Source organism: Accipiter gentilis, chromosome 7 (assembly GCF_929443795.1).
Source record: "Accipiter gentilis chromosome 7, bAccGen1.1, whole genome shotgun sequence".
In the NCBI taxonomy this organism is placed as follows: Eukaryota; Metazoa; Chordata; class Aves; order Accipitriformes; family Accipitridae; genus Astur; species Astur gentilis.
This window is the reverse complement of record NC_064886.1, coordinates 3743417-3763216: the sequence shown is the minus strand read 5'-3', so window position 1 is coordinate 3763216 and position 19800 is coordinate 3743417. Positions and strand designations below refer to the sequence as shown.

At 44.7% G+C, this 19800-nt stretch overlaps 2 protein-coding genes across 7 annotated transcripts in view; one reads left to right on the top strand and one right to left on the bottom strand.

Annotated features, from left to right (window-relative positions):
* The window catches only part of SUDS3 (SDS3 homolog, SIN3A corepressor complex component), a 253181-nt gene that overhangs the window by 168221 nt on the left and 65160 nt on the right, over positions 1–19800 (bottom strand). The gene's annotated exons all lie outside the window — the stretch shown is intronic.
* Positions 1–19800, top strand: part of TPCN1 (two pore segment channel 1) — a 49534-nt gene that overhangs the window by 7576 nt on the left and 22158 nt on the right. Inside the window, exons 2-9 of one of the 6 annotated variants that reach the window (XM_049805531.1) lie at positions 7372–7502; positions 8323–9172; positions 9770–9834; positions 13993–14117; positions 16696–16872; positions 18247–18360; positions 18619–18749; positions 19324–19412. In XM_049805531.1, coding sequence (XP_049661488.1) covers positions 9774–9834; positions 13993–14117; positions 16696–16872; positions 18247–18360; positions 18619–18749; positions 19324–19412 — 697 coding nt within the window. In that variant the 5' untranslated portion in view covers positions 7372–7502; positions 8323–9172; positions 9770–9773. Of the gene's footprint in view, positions 1–7371; positions 7503–8322; positions 9173–9757; positions 9835–9862; positions 11628–13992; positions 14118–14652; positions 14747–16695; positions 16873–18246; positions 18361–18618; positions 18750–19323; positions 19413–19800 lie in introns of those variants that run through there. The other 5 variants (XM_049805533.1, XM_049805532.1, XM_049805530.1 and 2 more) reach the window with 5 other exon arrangements.

Sequence of the window (19800 nt, the reverse complement as noted above, 5' to 3'; positions counted from 1 at the left end):
TCACTATAAATTAGGGAAGATGCTGCAGAGGGGTTCGAGGAGTCTGGAAGCTTCTTCTCACCCCTTTCCTGAAGACGGGAGTAATGACCTTGATGCTTTGAGGGAGCGAGGCTGTTCCCTTCACGTATCTCTTCTCTAGTACACAGCTTGCATCTTTTTGGTGTGAGAGCAGAAGAACGGGCTAGGCTAAGTGTTTTCTCCCCAGGCTGATTGCTTTAGTTGGAAGATGCGGGGGTAAGGGCACATGCTATGGCATCGGAGGGCTCCGCTTTTCGAACAGGTGGTCCTGGAGCTATAAAAGATGTTAAGGAGTTTGAAAGTGTTCAAGCTGCAATTTTAAATCGACAACTTTCCAGCTCTAACCGGTCACTCCTCAGCCACCGCAGCTGACTTGGGAACATTTGGCTCAGGAAGCGGAACAACAGTTGGAAACAAATAGCGATTAGTTTTTTCATGGCTTCCCAGGGAACGCATCAGTTTGTTCGTTTTTCCCCTCATTTTTGTGATTCCTGTGGATTTTTAAGGCACTGTAGATGCAGGATGTTCAGTTTAGCCAAGCTTGCTTACTGGCAGATTAAAATGAGCAAAGGCTGAGCACGCTGAGTTCACTCATCATAACCAATATGATGCTTCTCAGAACTTCCTTTGCCCTTGGTATCTTCACCGAGGAATCCTGCTTGCTGCCGTCAGCCCCCCTGCGTTGAAATCCCATTTTACCCATTTGAATGCTGTAAGAAGTGCTGTATAAACTAAACAGGAGCATCTGTGAAGTGGTTAGAGTTGTTGTTGATTGCCTTTTCCTTATTGCCTTCAGGGGATTTAAGCTTGAATTTGCTGGAAGTAGAATTTATGAGCCAGAACGCTCCATTTCTGATCCTTAAGCTGGGAAAAGCGCGGTGAATTTGATAGGTCTTTCTCTTGCCTCCAATGTCTCTGGCTTTTGATCTGGACCTTGCAGGGCTCTCCCCGTGTCTTTAGCATAATTGCTTTTTGCGTGTTGAGAAGATACCTGATTTTTACATGACTGCTTTCTTTATGGAGAGCTGTAGGAGCAGCTTTAGGATTTCATCCATCTGCTCCTAGTGAGCAGTTCAGCAGGAAGCTTGTGCACCTGTAGTGGAGAGAGGGAGGCAGAAGAGGTGTGTTTGTGTTGATCCACCGCAGCACTGTATGGCTGATGAAAGATCCTGAGGATGACAAGAGGAGACTGCTGCGATTTGAATCGTAGCGGGGGGGTTTGAAGCTTGTATCCAGTGCTGCTTTTATAATCATCATCTGGTGGTGTTTGTTTGGAACAAAAGGCTTTTCTTTTCCTTCTTACGTGGGGGAATAAAATTTAGGATGTATCTCTGTGCACAGCCATGTTAAACCCTCTGATTCTATGGGGCTGGACACCTTAGCTACTCCCTTAAGTTTCCTATGTGACTGCCTAGCACATGCGTATATGTGTTTGTTGTCATCTGGGAATTTCGGATCATCTGTATTTTATTCTAACTGTAACTGTTTTTCTGAGAACACTTTCGCTATCCTCAACGGATTTGGGAAAGTTTATTGTACAAAAGTAATGTGGCCTGCTAAAGGATTTCACTAGAATGCACAAATATGTTCCTGCTCTTTGTTAACTAAATGAAGAAATGCCTGTAGAATTAAGACTAAGTGATCAATCCTGCAAGTGGGAGCACTGAAAACTCTCCAGGGTCAAATTGTACTGGTGAGTTGGCTATGCCATTTACAGGATAATCAGACGTGGGAGGAGGAAGGAAGGGATGCCATCCTCTAGAGCTAGTGCTTTTGCGGCCACTGTCTGTAGGCGTGGGGTTCCGAAGGGAGAGTGTAAGGGCCGAAATTTTGACTAGTACAATATTTCCACGGTCTGTCCCCTTTATTCTGTGGCACGTGGTCAACCTGGTTGGAGGAGATCCGTGCCTGGTGAGAGGCACAAGAGCTGTAGTGTAATCCATTTTGTAAATGCCGTGTTCTTGCAACACAAAACAGCGATGCCCAGCTGCTTATTTAGTTAGGTAGTGGTGGGTCACTACAGAAATAGAAAAATGCTGTTGTTTGTTGCCCATTTGCTTGTTTTTCACAGTGCAGAGGAGAACATTGTTTCTCCAGGGCCCTGAGCAAACCAAAAGTACTGGAAATGTGATTGAAGAGAGGAACGCTTGCTGAGACTGGTTTGCTCTGTGGCTCTGCCTTGCTACTTGCAAGTAGTATTAAATATTCTGCTTTTTCTGAACTGCTGGCAGGTGCAAACAAGTGACCGCTTTGGTCCTGCCTGTATTAAGTAAATGCTCGTAAGCAACTTACCAAGGAGAATTTTGGCGTCAGGGTCAGAGGCGAAGTGACCGAGGCAAAGCCCCTTCCTTTCAAATACGAGTCCGGTGGCAGGACCTTATCTCTCTAGTGGCTGCAAAGGGGAAGACTTCAAAACATTGAAAATTATTCATATACTTTGAGATCGCACAAATGCATACAAAATGAAAATGCTAATGGAAGCTTTAAAGCTGTTGGAGAGACAGCAAAACATCACGGTACAGACATGCCTGTGCCGGCTAACATGAAAGCAGCTGCACCGCTATATAGCGAATGAAGAAATAGAAACTGGGAGTGGAGGAAAATCACAAAGAGAAATGTGGTCAGCAGAGTTAAAGATGCTCTAAAGGACTTGAGAAATAAAAAGACATGTTAAGTGATACCGGCCTGTTAGGAATTCAAGGTTGAACACTGGTCAATAACACTACAGGGAGGCTCAAGAACTACTGTATGTATTCTGGATTTGTTGAAAAGCCAGATGACCTGGTCATTGTATGATCTATTCTTCCATTCCCGCAGTAAATAAAGTAGAGATTAAGCAGCTGATTCTAAAGGTAGGCATTTAAAAATCGGCAGCTGACTTTTTATTCTTCCTTAAGGCTGCAGCTGAGGCAGTCTGAATGTTGCCGTGATAGTGACTTTCTTCCAGACCCCAAAGGTATTTTGCACCAGGCAGAAGCTTGCAGGCCGGCCAGCCAAACAAGGTTTCCAGGCAAAATAATGGGAAACCAGCCATAGCTGTTCTAAAATCTGGATTTAAAGGATGGGTTTTCATGTCAATCGGTGTGGCTTTATGAAAAAGTGAGCGTCATATGAACCTGAAGTCATGCATTGACTTATTTTTTGAGGTTACAAGATAGGCTGACAGTGTTTTGTAAAGGTATTTGTTTTGGCATCTGTGCGGCATTTTGATTGAGGAAGTGAGAAGTACGAATCAACACTGTGTAGCTAATGGGTCTGCAAACTGGCTGATGGACGGGTCTCAAAATCAAACTGGTTATAGGGACTCGTTAGTGAATAGGTATGTTATTAGCAGGCGCTCTCACAGGGGTTACATTTTGTCCCTGTGCCAACTGCAGCATTTCTTTCTGATCTGGAAGGAAAAAAAAAAAAAAAAGAAAAGAAGCCATTTCTGATCAAGTTAGGAGATGCCATAGGTTGAGGGCATAGTAAGAGTAGTCGAGGGGAGCTTAGCGATTAGAACTACTTAGTAAGGTGGATGCAGGCAAGCCACGTGTGTACTGCTACGACCAACCGTAGGGTCATGCATCTGCAAGGGTGGAGAGGGCTGCCTTGGCAAGCAGAGAGGCTGAGCTGAGTCTGATTTCACGAGCAATTGAGCTGGAAGTGAGCATGTGGGACACTTGTCCAGTGAGACGGTGAGTGTATTCCTTGGTCCTTCCAATAAGAATAATGATTAGGGTAGGTAGGTAGGTGATGATGCCATCCGTGCCGGCTCTAGAGTAATCGATGTGTTCATGCTTGGCGTGTTTCTAGTGGCCTTGCTCCAGCTCATCCAAGATCCAAGAGGCTTGAAGGTAGCTGCAGTAACTGGGTAGCAGTGGAATTGTGTCTGTTGGTGGAAGCTGGGGAAATTTAGACCAGGAATAAGGCATGTATTTGCAGTGTGGTTAATGTTTGTAATCACTTTGTAAGAGTTGGAGAGAGTTCTGCAGTGCTGGAAGACTTTCAAAGTCAAAATTGTCCATTTTCTGAAGATACAGCTCTGTATGAGGACTGTAGGACTTGAGGTAAGGACCAGTCACTTGAGGGAAAGCCCTCTGGCAGCTGGTTTGCAGATGTCAGACTAATGGTTTAACTCCTTCCTTCCTCTCCAGCCATTACAAGTAACCACTTCAGTTCCTGCCAGCAGCGGTTTCTACCAAATGTGCAGAAGTCTTTTTTTTCTTAATGGAGAGCAGTTACTCAGCATTAGAGGCTGGGGTTTTCCCCATTCCTTTACATGCATCTTCCTCTGAAGTTGGCAGCTCCTCTTTCCTGGCTGAGACTCAATGACGAGGCAGAGGAGATGTGGCAGTGTTGTATTTCAAAAGAACCGGTGCAGCAGAGTCTTGTTCTAACACGACAAAGTGCAATTACCTACTTCTTACTACTGTACCACAATAAATAACTTTCATTGATCTCAGCCTGTCATAGTAAGATGTTAGAGTTTTGCTATGGTATTGTTACTTTACTTAATTTATCTCCATTTCTTGCTATCCCTCTCCCTTTAAGGCAGAAAGGTCAGTATGGCACGTACCTTATTACTGCCTACTCCATTCTAGTCCTGCTCCAGCACTAGTGGCCATGCGGGAGGTTTGTTTCCCAAACTAATACTGGTTTCTCACGTAAGGGAAGCGCTTCCTCTCTGCTTCCCACTGCTAACTTTGCGACTTCCCCGGAGAGCTGCTGGCGGCTGGAACTGGCAGTCGGACCTGGCAGCACACTGCTTTCCTTAAAAAGGCCAGATTGCGGCTTAATCAAACGTCTTTCCAAACTGCATCAGGAAAATCCAAAGGCTCTGCTTTGGAGAATTGAAATGAGGAACGTGCTCTTAAAATGCTGACGCTGTGTTGTTACTGACACTAAAGCAGATCTTTAACATGTTAAAACCACGAGGCATTGGTTTCCCTTTTTTGGAACAAAAGAGGAAATTCCTTCATTTAACAGGATGTGTTAAAGAAATGCCATATCTGAGGGATTCTGATATTGTCTCTTTCCCTTTCTGGTACTTCCTCAAAAATTACGAATTATAAATGTGAGTGTGTGTGTATCTCATGCCTGGCCTCTCTAATGAGCCATAGCCTTAGGCAGAGCTTGTCCCTTTTTTTTGTTGTTGTTGGGTTCAGCAAAAACTTTATTCCAATTGTTTTTTCCATTCAAAATTAGTTGTTTCACAGAGCCCCTCAACGGTTCAGATATTTAATTCCAGTTACAGAATAATTTTATCTCTGTGTCTGTAAAGCCTTTGTTGCTGTGATATGATCAGACTGACGATTATAGAGCATATTAGTTGCTAAAAGGATGGGTATTTTAAGGTTGTAGATGATCCTTCTGTTGTGGCTTTGACTTCTCCTTTTTGTGGTATGGAGGTTCATTTGTTAAGATCAGAAATAAAAGATATGAAACCGGCGGCATTTTGGCTTAACACACAAGCGAGATTCTTAATTGTATTTGCCTAACGCAGCCTTTCCTTTTATGTGAGTTTTACTGATTCAAAATGCTTTGGTTTTGACTTTGCAGCTCTGTTAAGAAGCAGGTACTCCTGTGTTACACGGTCTCAGATTGTGGGAGCGCCTCGTTCCGGCTGTCCTTACGGTATTTCAGGACTCTCTCATGCAGGAGGATTTAGTCACACATCTGTCAGAAAGCAGCTTTGTGGAAGAGGGCTTAGGCACGTGGTGGTTTACATGAGCGGCTGGAAGGTGGTACAGCTGAGGAGCAAGAGCTGGTGGGGCAGGTAACGTTATTCCTGTAGGATGCAGCTCTGTGAATCGAGGAGTGATCTGCCCACTGGTGACTGCTCCAACAGCTTTTGAGCGGTGTGGGCTGGCATACTAGTGAGCTACGGGAGGCTTTTAGGGGTCAGGGCGAAGTGGCCTCTCTGAGGGTGACAAAGCATCCATCAGTTCATCTGCAGCTGCTGAAGCCTCTCGCTAGCCTAATTGTGGATCTCAAACATCCCGAAAGGGAGGGATCTGTCCTTCTCCCTCTTGCTGCTACGTATTCGGGAGTGAAAATTGGCCAGTGATCAAACATTTTCTGGTCAAAACTTCCCACATGACATTGCAAGAGGAAAAAAAAAATGAAGTCCAGAGTGACTCAGGGTTGAGATCAAAGGAGAGCAGGTGCCCTGAAGAGACAAGGCAGTAAACTGCACAGATGAGGATCTCCAACCAACCGATCTTGGCTGGTGTCGTGGGTAAAATTATCCTCATTTTCTTAGAAGCCTTTTACTGTTTGTTTTTTTCTTCTTCCTTACAAATGTCTCTCTTTGTCCCCAGCAGGGTGGTGCAGGAAGTAAACGTCCGAGTGAATCGTCATAGCTCATCCCTCGTTTTGAACAGTTAGTGAGCCGCAGAGCGAACGGTTAACTAAATACAGGCTCTGACCCACTCCGAGCAAGAGCTAGCTGGAGGCATGGCTTCTGCAGAGACAAAACAATTTCCTACCACGCTTTAGCTCTTCTGTCATTGTGTTTAGCTTGTGCATCAGGGTTTTTACATGTGTGCAGTGCAGATGTTAGCAAGGATACAGTGGTCCTCTAATTAAACAATGCAGGGCTTAAGTAGTCTTCAATATAAGCAGATAGGCAGCACAATTGATGAGGCAATAATATATAAAAAGTGGCTTACCATGCTGAGGGACATCTGCTCATCTTTCATGTGGATTCAGCTCCCTGTAGTGTGGTGGATGATAGCATGAAGTGAGCTCATGTTGTTGCTGTAGGAACTCGCTGGAGTCTCGAATAAAGGCGAGGACGGTAGGCTTCAGTCACCTCGTACCACTAACAGGAAGTGGCAACATCCATATTTTAAAAAAAACTTTTCTGTGTTAAATAGGAAGCTGAAGTGACTTTATTTCTTGAGCTTCACAGCAAGCGAGTACCGTGAGAATATAGTAAGACAAAGAGCCCCGAGGCCTTTGCATATGTTTCTGCTGTGCCGTCGTCTCTAAGGAAGAGCATGACTCAGTTATGCTGACTTGAAATATTCAGAAGTATATTATTTCTCTTGCGACAGAAGGGCTTGGCACTGCACTCTGTTGGAGGTGCCTTGTTTTTCCTAGGCAACAAAATGATAGTAAATTGTTTAGACTTCCTCATGGCTGTTAAATTCCTTCCCATAACACCCCCCGAAAACAGGACGAGTGCTAGGATATTTTGGGCTGCAAAGATCACTCCTGCAATGCTCCTGTTGGCACAGCGCTGAACTGGCAGTCAGGCACTAAAGGCAGTGATTTCACTCTCTGTCTCTCTTACCTCTGAGATGTGTGGCCAAGTGCCAAACCAGCTGTGCTTTCCGGGCGGCTTCCAGCTTTTTTTCTCCCGGGTAGGTGAGTCTGGCCTTGAAGAGACAGATGCACGCATGTTCATGCCTCAGCACTTGAAAAGAAAAGGAGCGGTTTCTTATCAACTGCATTGGAGCAGGGAGAGAAGATAAATCCTCTGGAGGTGAAGCTACATGGTATGTAAGCACTTGGAAGGGAAAATGCCATTGTTGGTGCTGGTACAACTCCAACATACTTGACATTTGAGGATCGTGCTGTTTCCTGGCCAGAGCTGCTTCTGGGCTTTGCCTGGATTGTGTTATGTAGTACTGCTAAAATCTTGGCTTTGGGATGGGAGGTACCTGTTCAGCTTGTGTTGGGGAAGGGTAGCCATCTACTTAATTTCCTTTTTTTTTATTTTTCATGGAGTTGCATCTTTCATAGTGGGCACGCCATGCAGTTCAGCTGATTAGGGCTTTCCATGAGAGAGAAGTGTCTCTGGTTGGTTTTGCCAAGCAAATGCCATCCTCCTTTTGCAGCCTCGTTCAGCCTCAGGGAGCGGAGTCACTGAGGGAGCCAGCAGCTTTAGCCAGCACAGTGACCCGCACTGGGACAGGTCTTGTATGTGAGGTCCAGGAACCCCACAGGCAGCTCTGATGCTCCTGGGATCGGTCTTCTTCCCTGGGCACGTGTTCAGTGTTGCTGGATGCCTGGTTATGTTTCTTTTAAACTGAAAGCTTGAGCTCTGTGACTAGCTGAGTTTGGGTAATTAGATATGAATACAGTCAAGACGGATGGTATAAGAAACAGGAGTGGTGTGGCAGTGAAAAATGCAGCAAAGCCTGAAAATAAATGGCTCCAGTTAAATGGTGCAGCAGTCGTTGCGATAAGGGACTGCAACTGCGTGAATCACAGACTGCTTTGTGCCCGTTTTACTCCTTGCAAAGGGACTGGAGCCTACCAGCGAGATCCTCGTGCTGGTAAGTTCAGGTTGCGCATCTGCGTTCACCCTTGCAGCAAACTTGTAAACTCCAGGAAATCACATTTGCCTTGGACAGCCTGCTCTCCTGGAAGTGTATCTAGCTCCGATGGAAAAAGACACCGCTCCTGTGAGAAAACAGAGCTGGAAGTGTGTTCCCTAACAAGGTTCATGCCTCTTTCCAGAGCAGAAATAATGACTATGAGGGTAGGGGTAAACGCAAGACAGCAGTTCTTACAAACAAGGTTGCAAGAAGGAAAGAAAGGACAAAACTGGTACCAGATTGTATTTAATGAAGAAGGAATCTGATGGGTAACTGACAATTTGGCCTTCTCTTTCCCTGTCCTTCTCCTCTTCCGTGGCCTGGTGGCTGGTGCACTGTGGAGTGTTTATCAGCTGGCACATCTCCGGTTGTCCGAGACGGTTGCTGGAGCTGCCCGGAGCATGTGCCCTGGACAGCTTGACTTTTCCCGACTGCGGGAGGTAACGCCTCGCTTACTTTTTTCTCTTGCTGCTCTGGTGGGTGAATCCACTTGCAGGAACCTTGTAAGGCAATGTGAATGAAGATGCATCCTGTCTCCGAAGTCACGTGTCCTTGGCATTTCGTTTTTCAGCTATCAAGAGAAATTTTACTTGCACACGCAACTCATTGGATGAGTAACTTACATATTGCTGTCTTACATTGACTACACACGTGATATGTAGCAGTATGAAGGACAGATTTAACCATAAGAAATATTTTGCTGAATTACGTCACTTGCCCTGCCTTCCACACAGTTTGCAGAGTTCTGTCATCAGAGGTGTGCTTGCTAAAATAGCATTATCTGGACAGGATGGCAACTAGCAGCCCCATCAAGACCTTCCTCAACCTTTTAGGAGAAAGCCCTGGTAAGTCTGGCAAAGGCACATGGCTTTGGAGTCAGTGGAGGAGCTAATTAGAGGCATCTCAGTCTGTTTCAGTGTAACACCATAAAAAGTGTGTGCTAGCTAGAAAGCAGAACATCTGGCAAACAGGCTAATGAGAGCCAGACTGGGGGAGCTCTGAGGCAAATGTAAGAGCTACCCTGTAGAGTTTGTTTATAACTCTTTGAATTTGGAGGAGGGTACTAGTTTGTTGGATTTTTAAAATTATTATTATTAAAACAAATGCAGACACTAAAGATCAAACAATGAAAGTCTGAATTTGACATGTAATAGCCTGGCTGGGAAGGGTGATTTATCCCTTGTTCCCGTGAATGTTTTCTGTCCCTTATTCCCCTCTTGGCTCTGCCCTCGAGATCCCCCGTGGCCACATGAGCAACTCTGAATGAGAGGAGTTTGTTTGTGTTCTCAGCCAATGGAGAGTTTTTCCTTCCCCTAAGCAGAGCATTTGTTTTGCAAAGGGAGAGGTTTGGGCTCTGGAAAGTTTATGCTCTTTCTCTTTCTTTGTTTTTTTGTTTTTTTGTTTTTTATTGTAATGATGACATATGGAAACTATTTACACAGGAGCATGCTCTGCTGCACTGAATGGAAATGTTGGAGTCCCGGCAGTATCGTTCCGGATGCCTTGTGTAAGCAGCCAGCTGGTTTTGCTTTTTCTTTTTTTCACTTTTCTTTTTTTCCCCTCCCTCTCTCCCTTTTCAGTGAACGTCTGGGATAAGTTACACAAGTGTGGAAGGAAGCTTTGCCATCTGTGAACAGCTCAGTTCGTCTTACTTTTTCATGCCCCTTGTACTGTGAACTTCGCAAATATCTGTTTTCTTTTTTTTGCTGGGGGCGGGGGAAGACTCCTTGCTGTGACTAGTCAGCACTTTGACTCCTTTCCCGTTAGTTGTTCACGTTCACTGGGGAGCAAATTCTGCTATATGCCAAAATAAGAGAGCATGGCACATGAAGTCTTGCTTTACCACCACGCTCATGCTTAAAAGCCCTTTGTCCCACAGCTAAGCCTTCCAACAACTTGCACTTAGAAACATTCTGCCACTAGGATGGTGATAGGGAAACGATTTAACTGAAGTCTGAGCCACCTTCCTCAGAGGGGAGGGGAGAAAACGTTTACTTCTGCAGAGAGCAGAGGAAAATCGTTTGTGCGTAGCTTTCCCTTGAGGAAGCTGCAAAATTGAGGCTCGGCTTTCGGAGGAGAGGGAGGGAGGAACTTCAGATCTGACTTGTCTCCCTCTCCCCAACTCCGAACACAAGCGTGCCCGCTTCCCGACACGGCGGCTGTCATGCAGTGGAGAGAGCCGCCTGCCATCTACTTCGAGGATTACGGGAGTCCTGTGGAGAGATCCTCCTATCTCATTGAGCTCAATACTAATGGTAAATGCCGTCGGGGATGTTCGGCAGCACGAGCTGAGCGGAGCGGAGGTTGCATTAGTCTGTGTCATTGTTATCATGGGAGCAGCTGAGGAAATTAGCTAGCTGGAGGGCTGCCAAACAAACAGTCAGAGGGTTGCTTTTCAAATTTATTATTATTTTTATTATTATTTATTACCCAGATGATGCTGTTGCCTCAGGGATGCTAGATCAACCTTCTGGTACCTGATGGGGAAGGAGCTGATCCACAAAATGCAGCTCCCCACCGGAACACTTCACCAGTACATTTTCTGTTGTGTGTGCCTAGAAAGATGATGTCTGGTTTAGACAGGAGGAAAACGTCTTGGTTTCTAGAGTTATTTTTTGTTCCTGATTTGCATCTTTGAGTGCCGTTTTGTGTTCCCAACCTTGATCTCACTGGGACATCTCCTCTCTTTCAGCTGCAAGTCCTCTGTGTGAAACACAGAGAGGGGTCCTGGCTTTTTACCGTGGTGTATCTTTTCCTAGTGTTGATCCTTTTCAAAGAGAGGTTGCTCTTTGCGAAAGAACTACTTCTGCATTAAAGGTAGTTTTAGCATGTTTTGGTAGGGTACATTGTTTTGGTCTTTTGTTTAATGCTACAAACCTTTGCTGATTTGACCACAGTAAGTTTCGATGTACTTAAATTTCGTATATACTGTAATGCTCCAATAACATGGTAATATTGTAAGCAACCTGCTTAATATGTCCCTCTTCCCCAGAAGAGCTAGTGCAGTCAAGGTATTGATTCTGTGCTTTTTCAATATCCCCTGAACTGCGCGAGATGAATCACACGCAGATTTTCTCTGAACGCTTGCTGGGTTTTGACGGGGGAGTTCTGGAAAGGCCTGAAACTCCAACTCCTGTTAGTGCCTTCACAGCTGTTGATGGTTTGAGCCAGGCATCCTGCAGCCTCACCCCAGCCACCAGATAACGAAGGAGCTGCGGGTGACGTGCTGTAGAGCTCCCCCTGTAACATCGTGGATGGCACATACGGCTCTGGGCACCTTCAGACGGCGGGTTATGCGTGGTAAGAAGAGGTTGCGCTCTCTGCTCCGATGTACCCGTCGCTTGTGCGCCCCAGCAAAGCCTGGGGGTGTTCGACAGCTGTCTGTGGTAATGCCTGAGGTTTTTGAGGCTGGGGGCTGAAGGTCACTTTGTGCTCTGCCTCTACTGTGACCCAGTTTAGTCCCTGGCAGAGGGGAAGGCAGGCAGGATGGGGCTGCAGTGTGTTTCCTCTGGCAGCAAACGACCTCTTGGGATGGGAATGAGGATTGGAAAATACTTGTCTTCTGCACGGTAAAGAACTTCAGCAGTGAGTCCAGGTTCTGATGAAGATGTGCTCCTTCTGCAACGCTGTTAAGCATGAAATGCAAAAAGGTTTTTGCTCTCGGGCTGCAGTTTGAGGGAGTCTGTCTTTTTGAAACACACATAACAGGAAAAGCTTCGTAAATAACATTTAAGAACTTCTCAGAGCTCACAATACAAAGCTTCTGATTTTTGCATATTGCTGTAATCTCTTAGTTAAAAGGCAAACAAACCTAGAAGACTGCCATCCAGTTCTGTGGATAAATAAAAATCTCTGTTATTCCGTTTTTTCAAGAACCATGCTCATTTAAGGTGTAAAAGCAGTGTGGGGGAGGAATCAGCCTCATTCAAACATTCGTCCAGATTTTGAGTGGTATTTTAAGGGTACGGGGGAAGCAACGAAGAGAAATAGGCTTAAATGCTGCAGGATTGTCAGCAATCTGAGTATGCAATCTGGAAAGTCTTCACAAATCCCAGATAAATGTTATCTTAATTTGATTTGAGGGTGGAAAAGGCAGCTGTGGCTCTGCATTGGGGAAGGGGTTTCTGATTTCTTCCCACTGCCTGCCTTTCTGCCAGCAGCATGTGGTGCCGTTTCCCTTGGTGGGTGCAGAGTTTTTGGCATGGACTCTTTTCTCCACTCCAGAGGGTGTTCTAGAAAGACTGGATCAGTAATTCAATAAGGATTATTTTGTCATAGCAAAGAGATGCAGCAAATCTTCAGCATGGTGTCACGAGAGAGGAGAAAAAAACCTCATTGTAATTTTTTCCCTCTCTCAAATAACTTCTTGTAAGTCAGAGAGAACAAGCTACCGCATCACAGCTTCAGTGCTCATAAAAAGAGGGAAATCAGCACTTTTGCACTGGCAAGATCAATTTTATGTGTACCCTCTTTGGGAACATGAGGCACTGGAGGAGGGAAGTCTCCACTGAGAGCAAGAACAACCATGTGGTTTGGGTAATGATTGAAACTCTGCAGAACTGAGTGCGTGGCCAGCTCTGCCGCAGGTTTCATGTGTGGCCCTAAGCAGGTCTCACTTCTTTGGGGTCTCTGCTCAGTATTGTCAAAGGTGCAAAAAAAAAAAATTCCAGTCCCAGAAGAAGAAACCGAGTGACATTCCCTTTTTGAACAATTCTTGTCTTCATGCATGTTTTTCATGTGTCTTAATAGCACTGAGGCTGCTGAATGCAAAAAATGGCAAGTATTATGGAGTTTATGTATGTGCCCTGCGTAGCTCTCCCATGGGAAGGGCACTAGTATGTGCTGCTATGCTTGGGAGTTGCTTTTTGCAGTTGAATTGTATTTTTTTAAATGAAATCTTTGGTTACGAAATCTGGTACAAATGTTCAGTAAAGCATTGTTTTATAGTGCTTTACTGGTGAGAAAGACACGCTGTAGAAGATTCAGTATCAGTCTATGGGATATGAACAGAAAATTAATCTTGCTGTTTGTTTTCGTCAGAGGGGTATTGGTACTTATCTGCATCAAAGAGAGTGTTGCAAAGATGCATTGTTTAATGACTCTGGAGAGCTCTGAAAAATGAGGCTTTCTACTAAAAATACTGAATACTGCTATTAGTGTACTATGCAGCTTCTATGCTGAGACTGGTTTCCCTTGCCAGTGGTAGTCCTGTATTCCATTCTTCTGTGGTCTCTCCTACCATTAAATGTGAAAAGGCAGTGTTCCTTTAGCAAGCCCACTTTTATTTTGTGGGTTGGACATCCTTGGAGACTTCTAGCTGTTAGCTGCCTGTTTATAGTTTATGACTGCTGATAGCATGCTACGAACGTGACAGCACAGATCTCCTGAGCCAGGAGACCTGCTTATAGTATTAAATAGGATGCTGTCTCCTTTGATGATCTTCTGGGAGCGTTCCTGTGTTGAAGTGCTGAGTTTGAGTGTGTCTCTTAAAAGCTCCTACATGGGAAGAGTCAATTTGTCTGTGTACGAGCTGCCAGTTTCCTGGGTACTCTGCCACCTCTTGATACTTGTCTCTGGTCCCAGTGCCTGGCTAGTTTGCGTGCCTCCTGATCAATCTCAGCTCTCCTAATTGTAAATCAATTTTTCTCTTATTGTACTGGTGCAGATGGAGGTAGCTATGACGTTATTAATGATGCATCCAGCCCTGCTGCGGGAGACTGCTGCGCGCAGCAAAGCTCTGCCCGACACAACTGGGAAATGAACTACCAAGAGGCAGCAATCTACCTCCAGGTGAGCCCTGCTGTTCGGTGTATTGTGTGAAAAATGGACTTCTGAAACTACGGTAGTTCTTGCCTATAAGAAACAAAGAGCTTCTGTTTTGATGTTAAAAATGTGGTGCTTTGCAAAGGAATCTGCTTAAAGAGCAGGGTGATGCGGGAAGCACTTTCAGATGGGCTCTGGCAAGTCATTTGGGAGCAACTGAACAAGCTACCCATCCTCTCCCATCTCTCCCAGTGTCAAGGGCTGTAGTAGTTGAGGGATTCAACACATGTTCAGTTCTGCCACCTTGCCATGGAGATTTCTGTAACTTGTCATTTCATCTCTTCAGTCACTCCGAGGTGAACGGTCAGTGCTCTCCTGGAGACATCTCGTGTTCTGGAAGCGCGGGTCCTGATCCTGCCTTGGCCACAGATTTGGTGGGTGGTCCTGGGATGTTCGTTTAGCATCAGTCAAGCCCTTCAGGTCATGTAAGACACAAGAGAAGGTAGAGGTCTTGATTGCTAGAGGAAGAAAGCATACTGCGATTAGGATCAGCCCAGGAGTGAAATTTATCATATTTTAAAAAACAACAAACAGACCAACCAACCAACCTCACCCATGCTCCAGTCACAGGAAACACCATCATTACTCCAACAATGGTATAATATTTTTAAGATTGCTGTAGAGTCTGGTGTGATGAATTAGCTATCAAAACTGAGCTTCTCTCAGAGCTGTCCAGTCTGAAATTGTTGCTGGTTCCCTTACTGTCCTTCCTTCCTCCTCCTCTTTGTTCCCTTTCAAAGGCTCTGCATTGCAGCTTGAGATGCTTTGGACCCAGTTAGGTTTTTTGCTTAAGCCACTGCAAGGTGATTGAAACCGTTTGTCCCTCCCTGCTCCTACCCCACAGGACTGAGAAGTATTGCTTCTCTGACATTTTAAAACTGAGTAGGCTTGAACCCTGGTAATAGTTCAGCTTTGTCATGTGCTAGAGCAGCACTGACAATATAATGGTAGCTCCAGCCCCTCCCGGGCTTTTGTTTAAACTCATGATTATTGGAGATGCTCTGCAAAGGGTCATTGAGTTGCTGCAGTGTCTGATGGTAATGTACGCAGCAGGCTTGGCCCTTCAGATGCAGATTATTCTTGCTGCTGCTTTGAACAATGGTCATGATGACAGTGTCCTTGAAGTAGACGTAACTTAAAGAGCATGCAGATTGTTTATTTGAACCAGTAGCTGCAGGCAAGAGTGTCTTATCTGAATAAGAGGACTTTGCTGTCCAGCAACGTTTTGAATTGCTTGTCTACCAAGAGGCAGAATTTAGATTATTTTTCGTTCTGCAAGTGTGTTTTGTCAGGCATGAATAAGAATGCCCTGCTGATCTAAGCTAGCGTTCTCTTTGAGTGGGGGGGCTTGCATTTTATGGAGCTTGCTGCTGGGTTTTGTCCTGCTCGCAATCTGGCTCACTGACCGGGCAGTGTTTGTTTGTTCTTAAATAGAATGTGAGCCTGCTTGTGAGACGAGTAAATGAGAAACATTTGAAACCCTCTTATGAATTAGTCTCGAGAATGCTTCACTTCTTAAAGGAGATCCTGTTTCCTGACCTTGTTATCCATTTGCAATCACAGTTATTCAGCTTTGATAGTAATAACTTACTGTCCTTAGAGTAATTGCTTACCTGGAAATATGTTAATTTAAAAAAAAAAAAAAAAAAAAAAAAAACCACAACCAAGCTTATTATGCATCTGTATGCCCCAGCTGGGGAAAAAATGATCTCTTATGACTGCTTCCAAGAGGCAGCAAGTTTCCTGTGAGTGACAAAGGCTCCCTTGCTTAAACTACTGACTCAAGAAAGAGAAGCTGTTGGGTGGCTCTGCATGAAAAACCTCTAAATTCTCCCCAAACTAAGTTTTGTCCTAGAGGTAAAAATAGTAATGACGTAGCTGTTTAAAAATCAGTTGTAGGCAAACTGTTAAGATGGAGTATCTGACCTTTTAATGTTAATTAAGCTTTCTAGTTAAAACGGAATGACAAATCAGCATAGAGACTTGTTAATTTTTCATGGAGTCTGTCTTCTCACATTCCTGAAGGAGAAAACACTGTGTGTGCTCCAGTGTTTTCTCCCAGATATTTTGCAAGGCCAAGATAAGGAGGAGCAACTGTCAGCCAGGTGCCCTGGAGCTTATCTGTGTGTTTTCGTGTTCTGTCCTGGAGAAGTTTAATCAAATGAGTCTGTAAACATGTGGAAGTGGTTGCAAGTAAATGAAGTGCTGTGTTTATGTTGGGATGTTGACGAAAGTTTCTTTGCCTACCTTTATAAACTCTTCCAGCGCTCTTCCTTATTTTCAAAAGGCTCAAGGGTTTCTGAAGCAGGAGTTTGTGGATACTAATGAGTTTCATTACTGAAATATGCTTATGAACAGAAGGAGATGTCCCATGTGTGTGGAGTTCATTCCTCAATAAACAGATCAATGTCAGGCTGTAAAGTGGGAATAGTCTGTTGGGAATTGTATCTAATCCTTATAAAAGTCTGCATTCTTCATGTGGAAAGCTCTGTTATAGTACCAAGAGTCACTAATGCTATTCTCTTCTTTATTCCTACTGCCTTAGGAAGGAGAAAATAATGATAAGTTCTTCACTCACCCCAAAAATGCCAAAGCACTTGCTGCCTACCTCTTTGCACACAATCACCTTTTCTACCTAATGGAGCTGAGCACAGCACTGCTTCTCCTGTTGCTGTCTCTCTGCGAGGCACCAGCTGTTCCTATGCTCCGTCTTGGCATCTTTGTAAGTACTTTGGGGCAAAATGAAGAAGTCCGCCTGTTTTGCAGTGGTGGGTAAGAGGAAAAAGAAGGCTAAGCATGGAGGAAGAAGGTAGTAGTAGGAAAAAACACCTGGCCTTGTTCTGTAAATTGGTTGACAGCAGATATGTCAACTAGCAGAACATCCTTTCTCCATCTGATGTGCATAGACCACAACGAAAGTGACACATTTCATGTTACCAATTTGTGCGGTTCTTAAATTTTGTAACTGTTAGAGAAGTGTGTGGGTTTTGCTTTTCCTTGAGGTAACTCAAGAATCTGTGTGCTTTGATGGGGTGGTTTTAGAGTCATCGTCAGGGTTGGTGCCGTTAACGCAGCACCACCACTGGTTCCTAGAACACAAACAGATCTCAGCCTGGGACAGGCTGCTAAACCTTCTCCCATCCTCTCCTCCCAATGTGTTGAGGACTCTTTAGTGTGTGTGTGTGTGTGTGTGTGAGTGACTTGAAGTTTTATGTCTAACCTTCGCAAAATTTAGGTTGAGAGAAGGGATACGCAAACTGATGTGTACCGTTGTTGGTCCACAACCGCTTCATGAGGTACCGCTGTCAGGCACAGTGCTAGGAGCTGCTGTTGCTGGTGGGAGAATCTATATCTGCTTCTGGAGCTGTTAATGGCATCCTAGGACCATGCCAGGGGTGTAGAACAGCCTTGACAACCCTCGGGTCAAAGCGTTCCTCAAAATGAGTCAGGGCTGCATAACTCGGTTTGGGTTTTGAGCTGTGACTAAAGCTGAGGTTGTAAGAAAATACTGGTGTCGTCTTTGTGGTGCATTTTGCATCTTCTGACAGGGAAGGGGTCCTTCAGCAGTGCCAAAAGCAGTGTTCTGTTCCAGAGCTTGATCAGGAGCCTGTCTGTGGTTATCCAGAATGTCTGGTTCAAGAGAAAAGCCTTCTCTATGTAAATTCTGTCTGCCCCACAGCTCTCCTTCCTGCATTTCACTAAGAAAATTACAGTCTCAATCTTTTAAAAGTGTTTCTGCTCCAATTCCTAATTGCTGGTGTCTTGCCCTTTTGTTTCAAATGTATCGATACTTTTTTTGGATGTGTTATTCAAGTCCAAAAGGGATGTGGATTTCAGGAAATTCTGGGCTGATCCTGGTTAGGGGAAAATTGTACAGGCTTTAATAAAAGCACAAAGCAATACGTATAGAAACTTTGAAAAACAGTGCTGTGCTAGATTCAAGAGTGGCCTTGGGCTTTCCTGCATGTCACAGAGCTGTGCTCAGACTGTTGTCAAACCCACATGCTTCTTGAAAAAGGAAGGGCAGAAGTGTGGCCTCTGATGTGCTGCTGTTTGTAATCGAAGCACTGGTTTAAGTTTTGCTGTATTGTAACAGGTCCATGCAACCCTGGAGCTGTTTGCGTTAATTGTGGTAGTCTTTGAACTCTCAATGAAGATGAGGTGGCTGGGCTTCCAAACCTTTATCAGGCACAAAAGGACTATGGTAAAGGTAAGTTGTCTGTATGATTGTCAGTGTTTCTCCTTCAGCATTTTCAGAGCCAAAGAACCAGATTCAATATTGGCCTGTACTGTAGCAGAGATGACTTAGCCGTGTGTCCCAGCTGCCAAATGATTCATGTGAGATCTCCAAGCTGCCCGGGACACCTCCCATCCTTAAAGTGTCCGAATAAATGGGTGGTCAGTGAGAGCTTTGGCTTTCCCAAAATGAGACTGCAGCTGTGCCTCTCATTAAACCCCTGTTTTGCAGACTTGCGTGCTGTTTGTACAGTTCATAGAAGCCATCGTGGTGTTGGTACGCCAAACCTCGCATGTCCGGATAACGAGAGCTCTGCGCTGTATCTTCTTGGTGGACTGCCGTTACTGTGGTGCCGTCAGGAGGTGAGTGGTCAGCTGGCTGGGTTTTCTGCTGTCATGCTTGTGACTAGGGTGGAGGAAAAACACTCTGATCCTGCAGGCATCTCAGGAAAATAAGTGTCTTTCATGGGTATTTCAGATCTCAGAGGTCTTTTGTAATTGCAACTGAAGTGTACCTAGTGTCTTTCCTATGTAGGGAGATTTCATAGGTAGTAACTTTGAATGCGATCACGGTACACAGTGGTTATGTGTACTGTCCTCAGATGTATAAACTACCTCAGAGAGCACGACGCGTGAATGTGGCTGTGTTGTTTCTGGCTCCTAGGTTTGCCTGTAAACTGCACAATGAATCACAGAGCTAGTCTTTAGTCTGGAGAAGGCGAGTTGACAGGGTGACATTAGTATTGTTTGCAGTACCTGAGAGCTGACTGCAAAGGACAGATAGGTAGCTTGGAAACAATCTTAATTTACCTAGCTTTCTGCTTGAGGGAGTGGGAAGAAAGCCCTCAAGTACAGTGTGTTGTTGGGTCTTTTTACCTGCTAACCCAGAGGAGAAAACATGCAAGTTTTTGTTTATTAATGTTTTCTTATTTTTCAGAAATCTGCGACAGATCTTCCAGTCCCTCCCACCATTTATTGACATTCTTCTCCTCCTGCTTTTCTTCATGGTGATTTTTGCCATCCTGGGTGAGTTGTATTTATGGAAGGTGAAGTGATGCTCTTAACCAGTTACTATCCAAAAGCAACACAAACAGCCTGGATAAATATAAAGCTGATCAGATTCAGAGTCCTACCAGGATCTTCCATTTATCCCATTTCATCTGCCGTCATCTGGAAGGCAGAATTAAAGATCAAAAAAATCTAGAAGCTGGGTATTTGATTTTAAGACAAAGGTCCTTTTGACCTCTTCCAAAGGATAGTCTGTGGTGTGTGTGTTTGTGGTTTCCAAGTTCTGTTTCCATCAACTATTCCTCAATTTTGTAAGTATAATCTACGTTCCCACAAATGCATGTGCCTGTAGTGTACCTGCTACAGTCCTAGACTCAAACCATCCCCAGAAAGCTTGTTTTCTGAA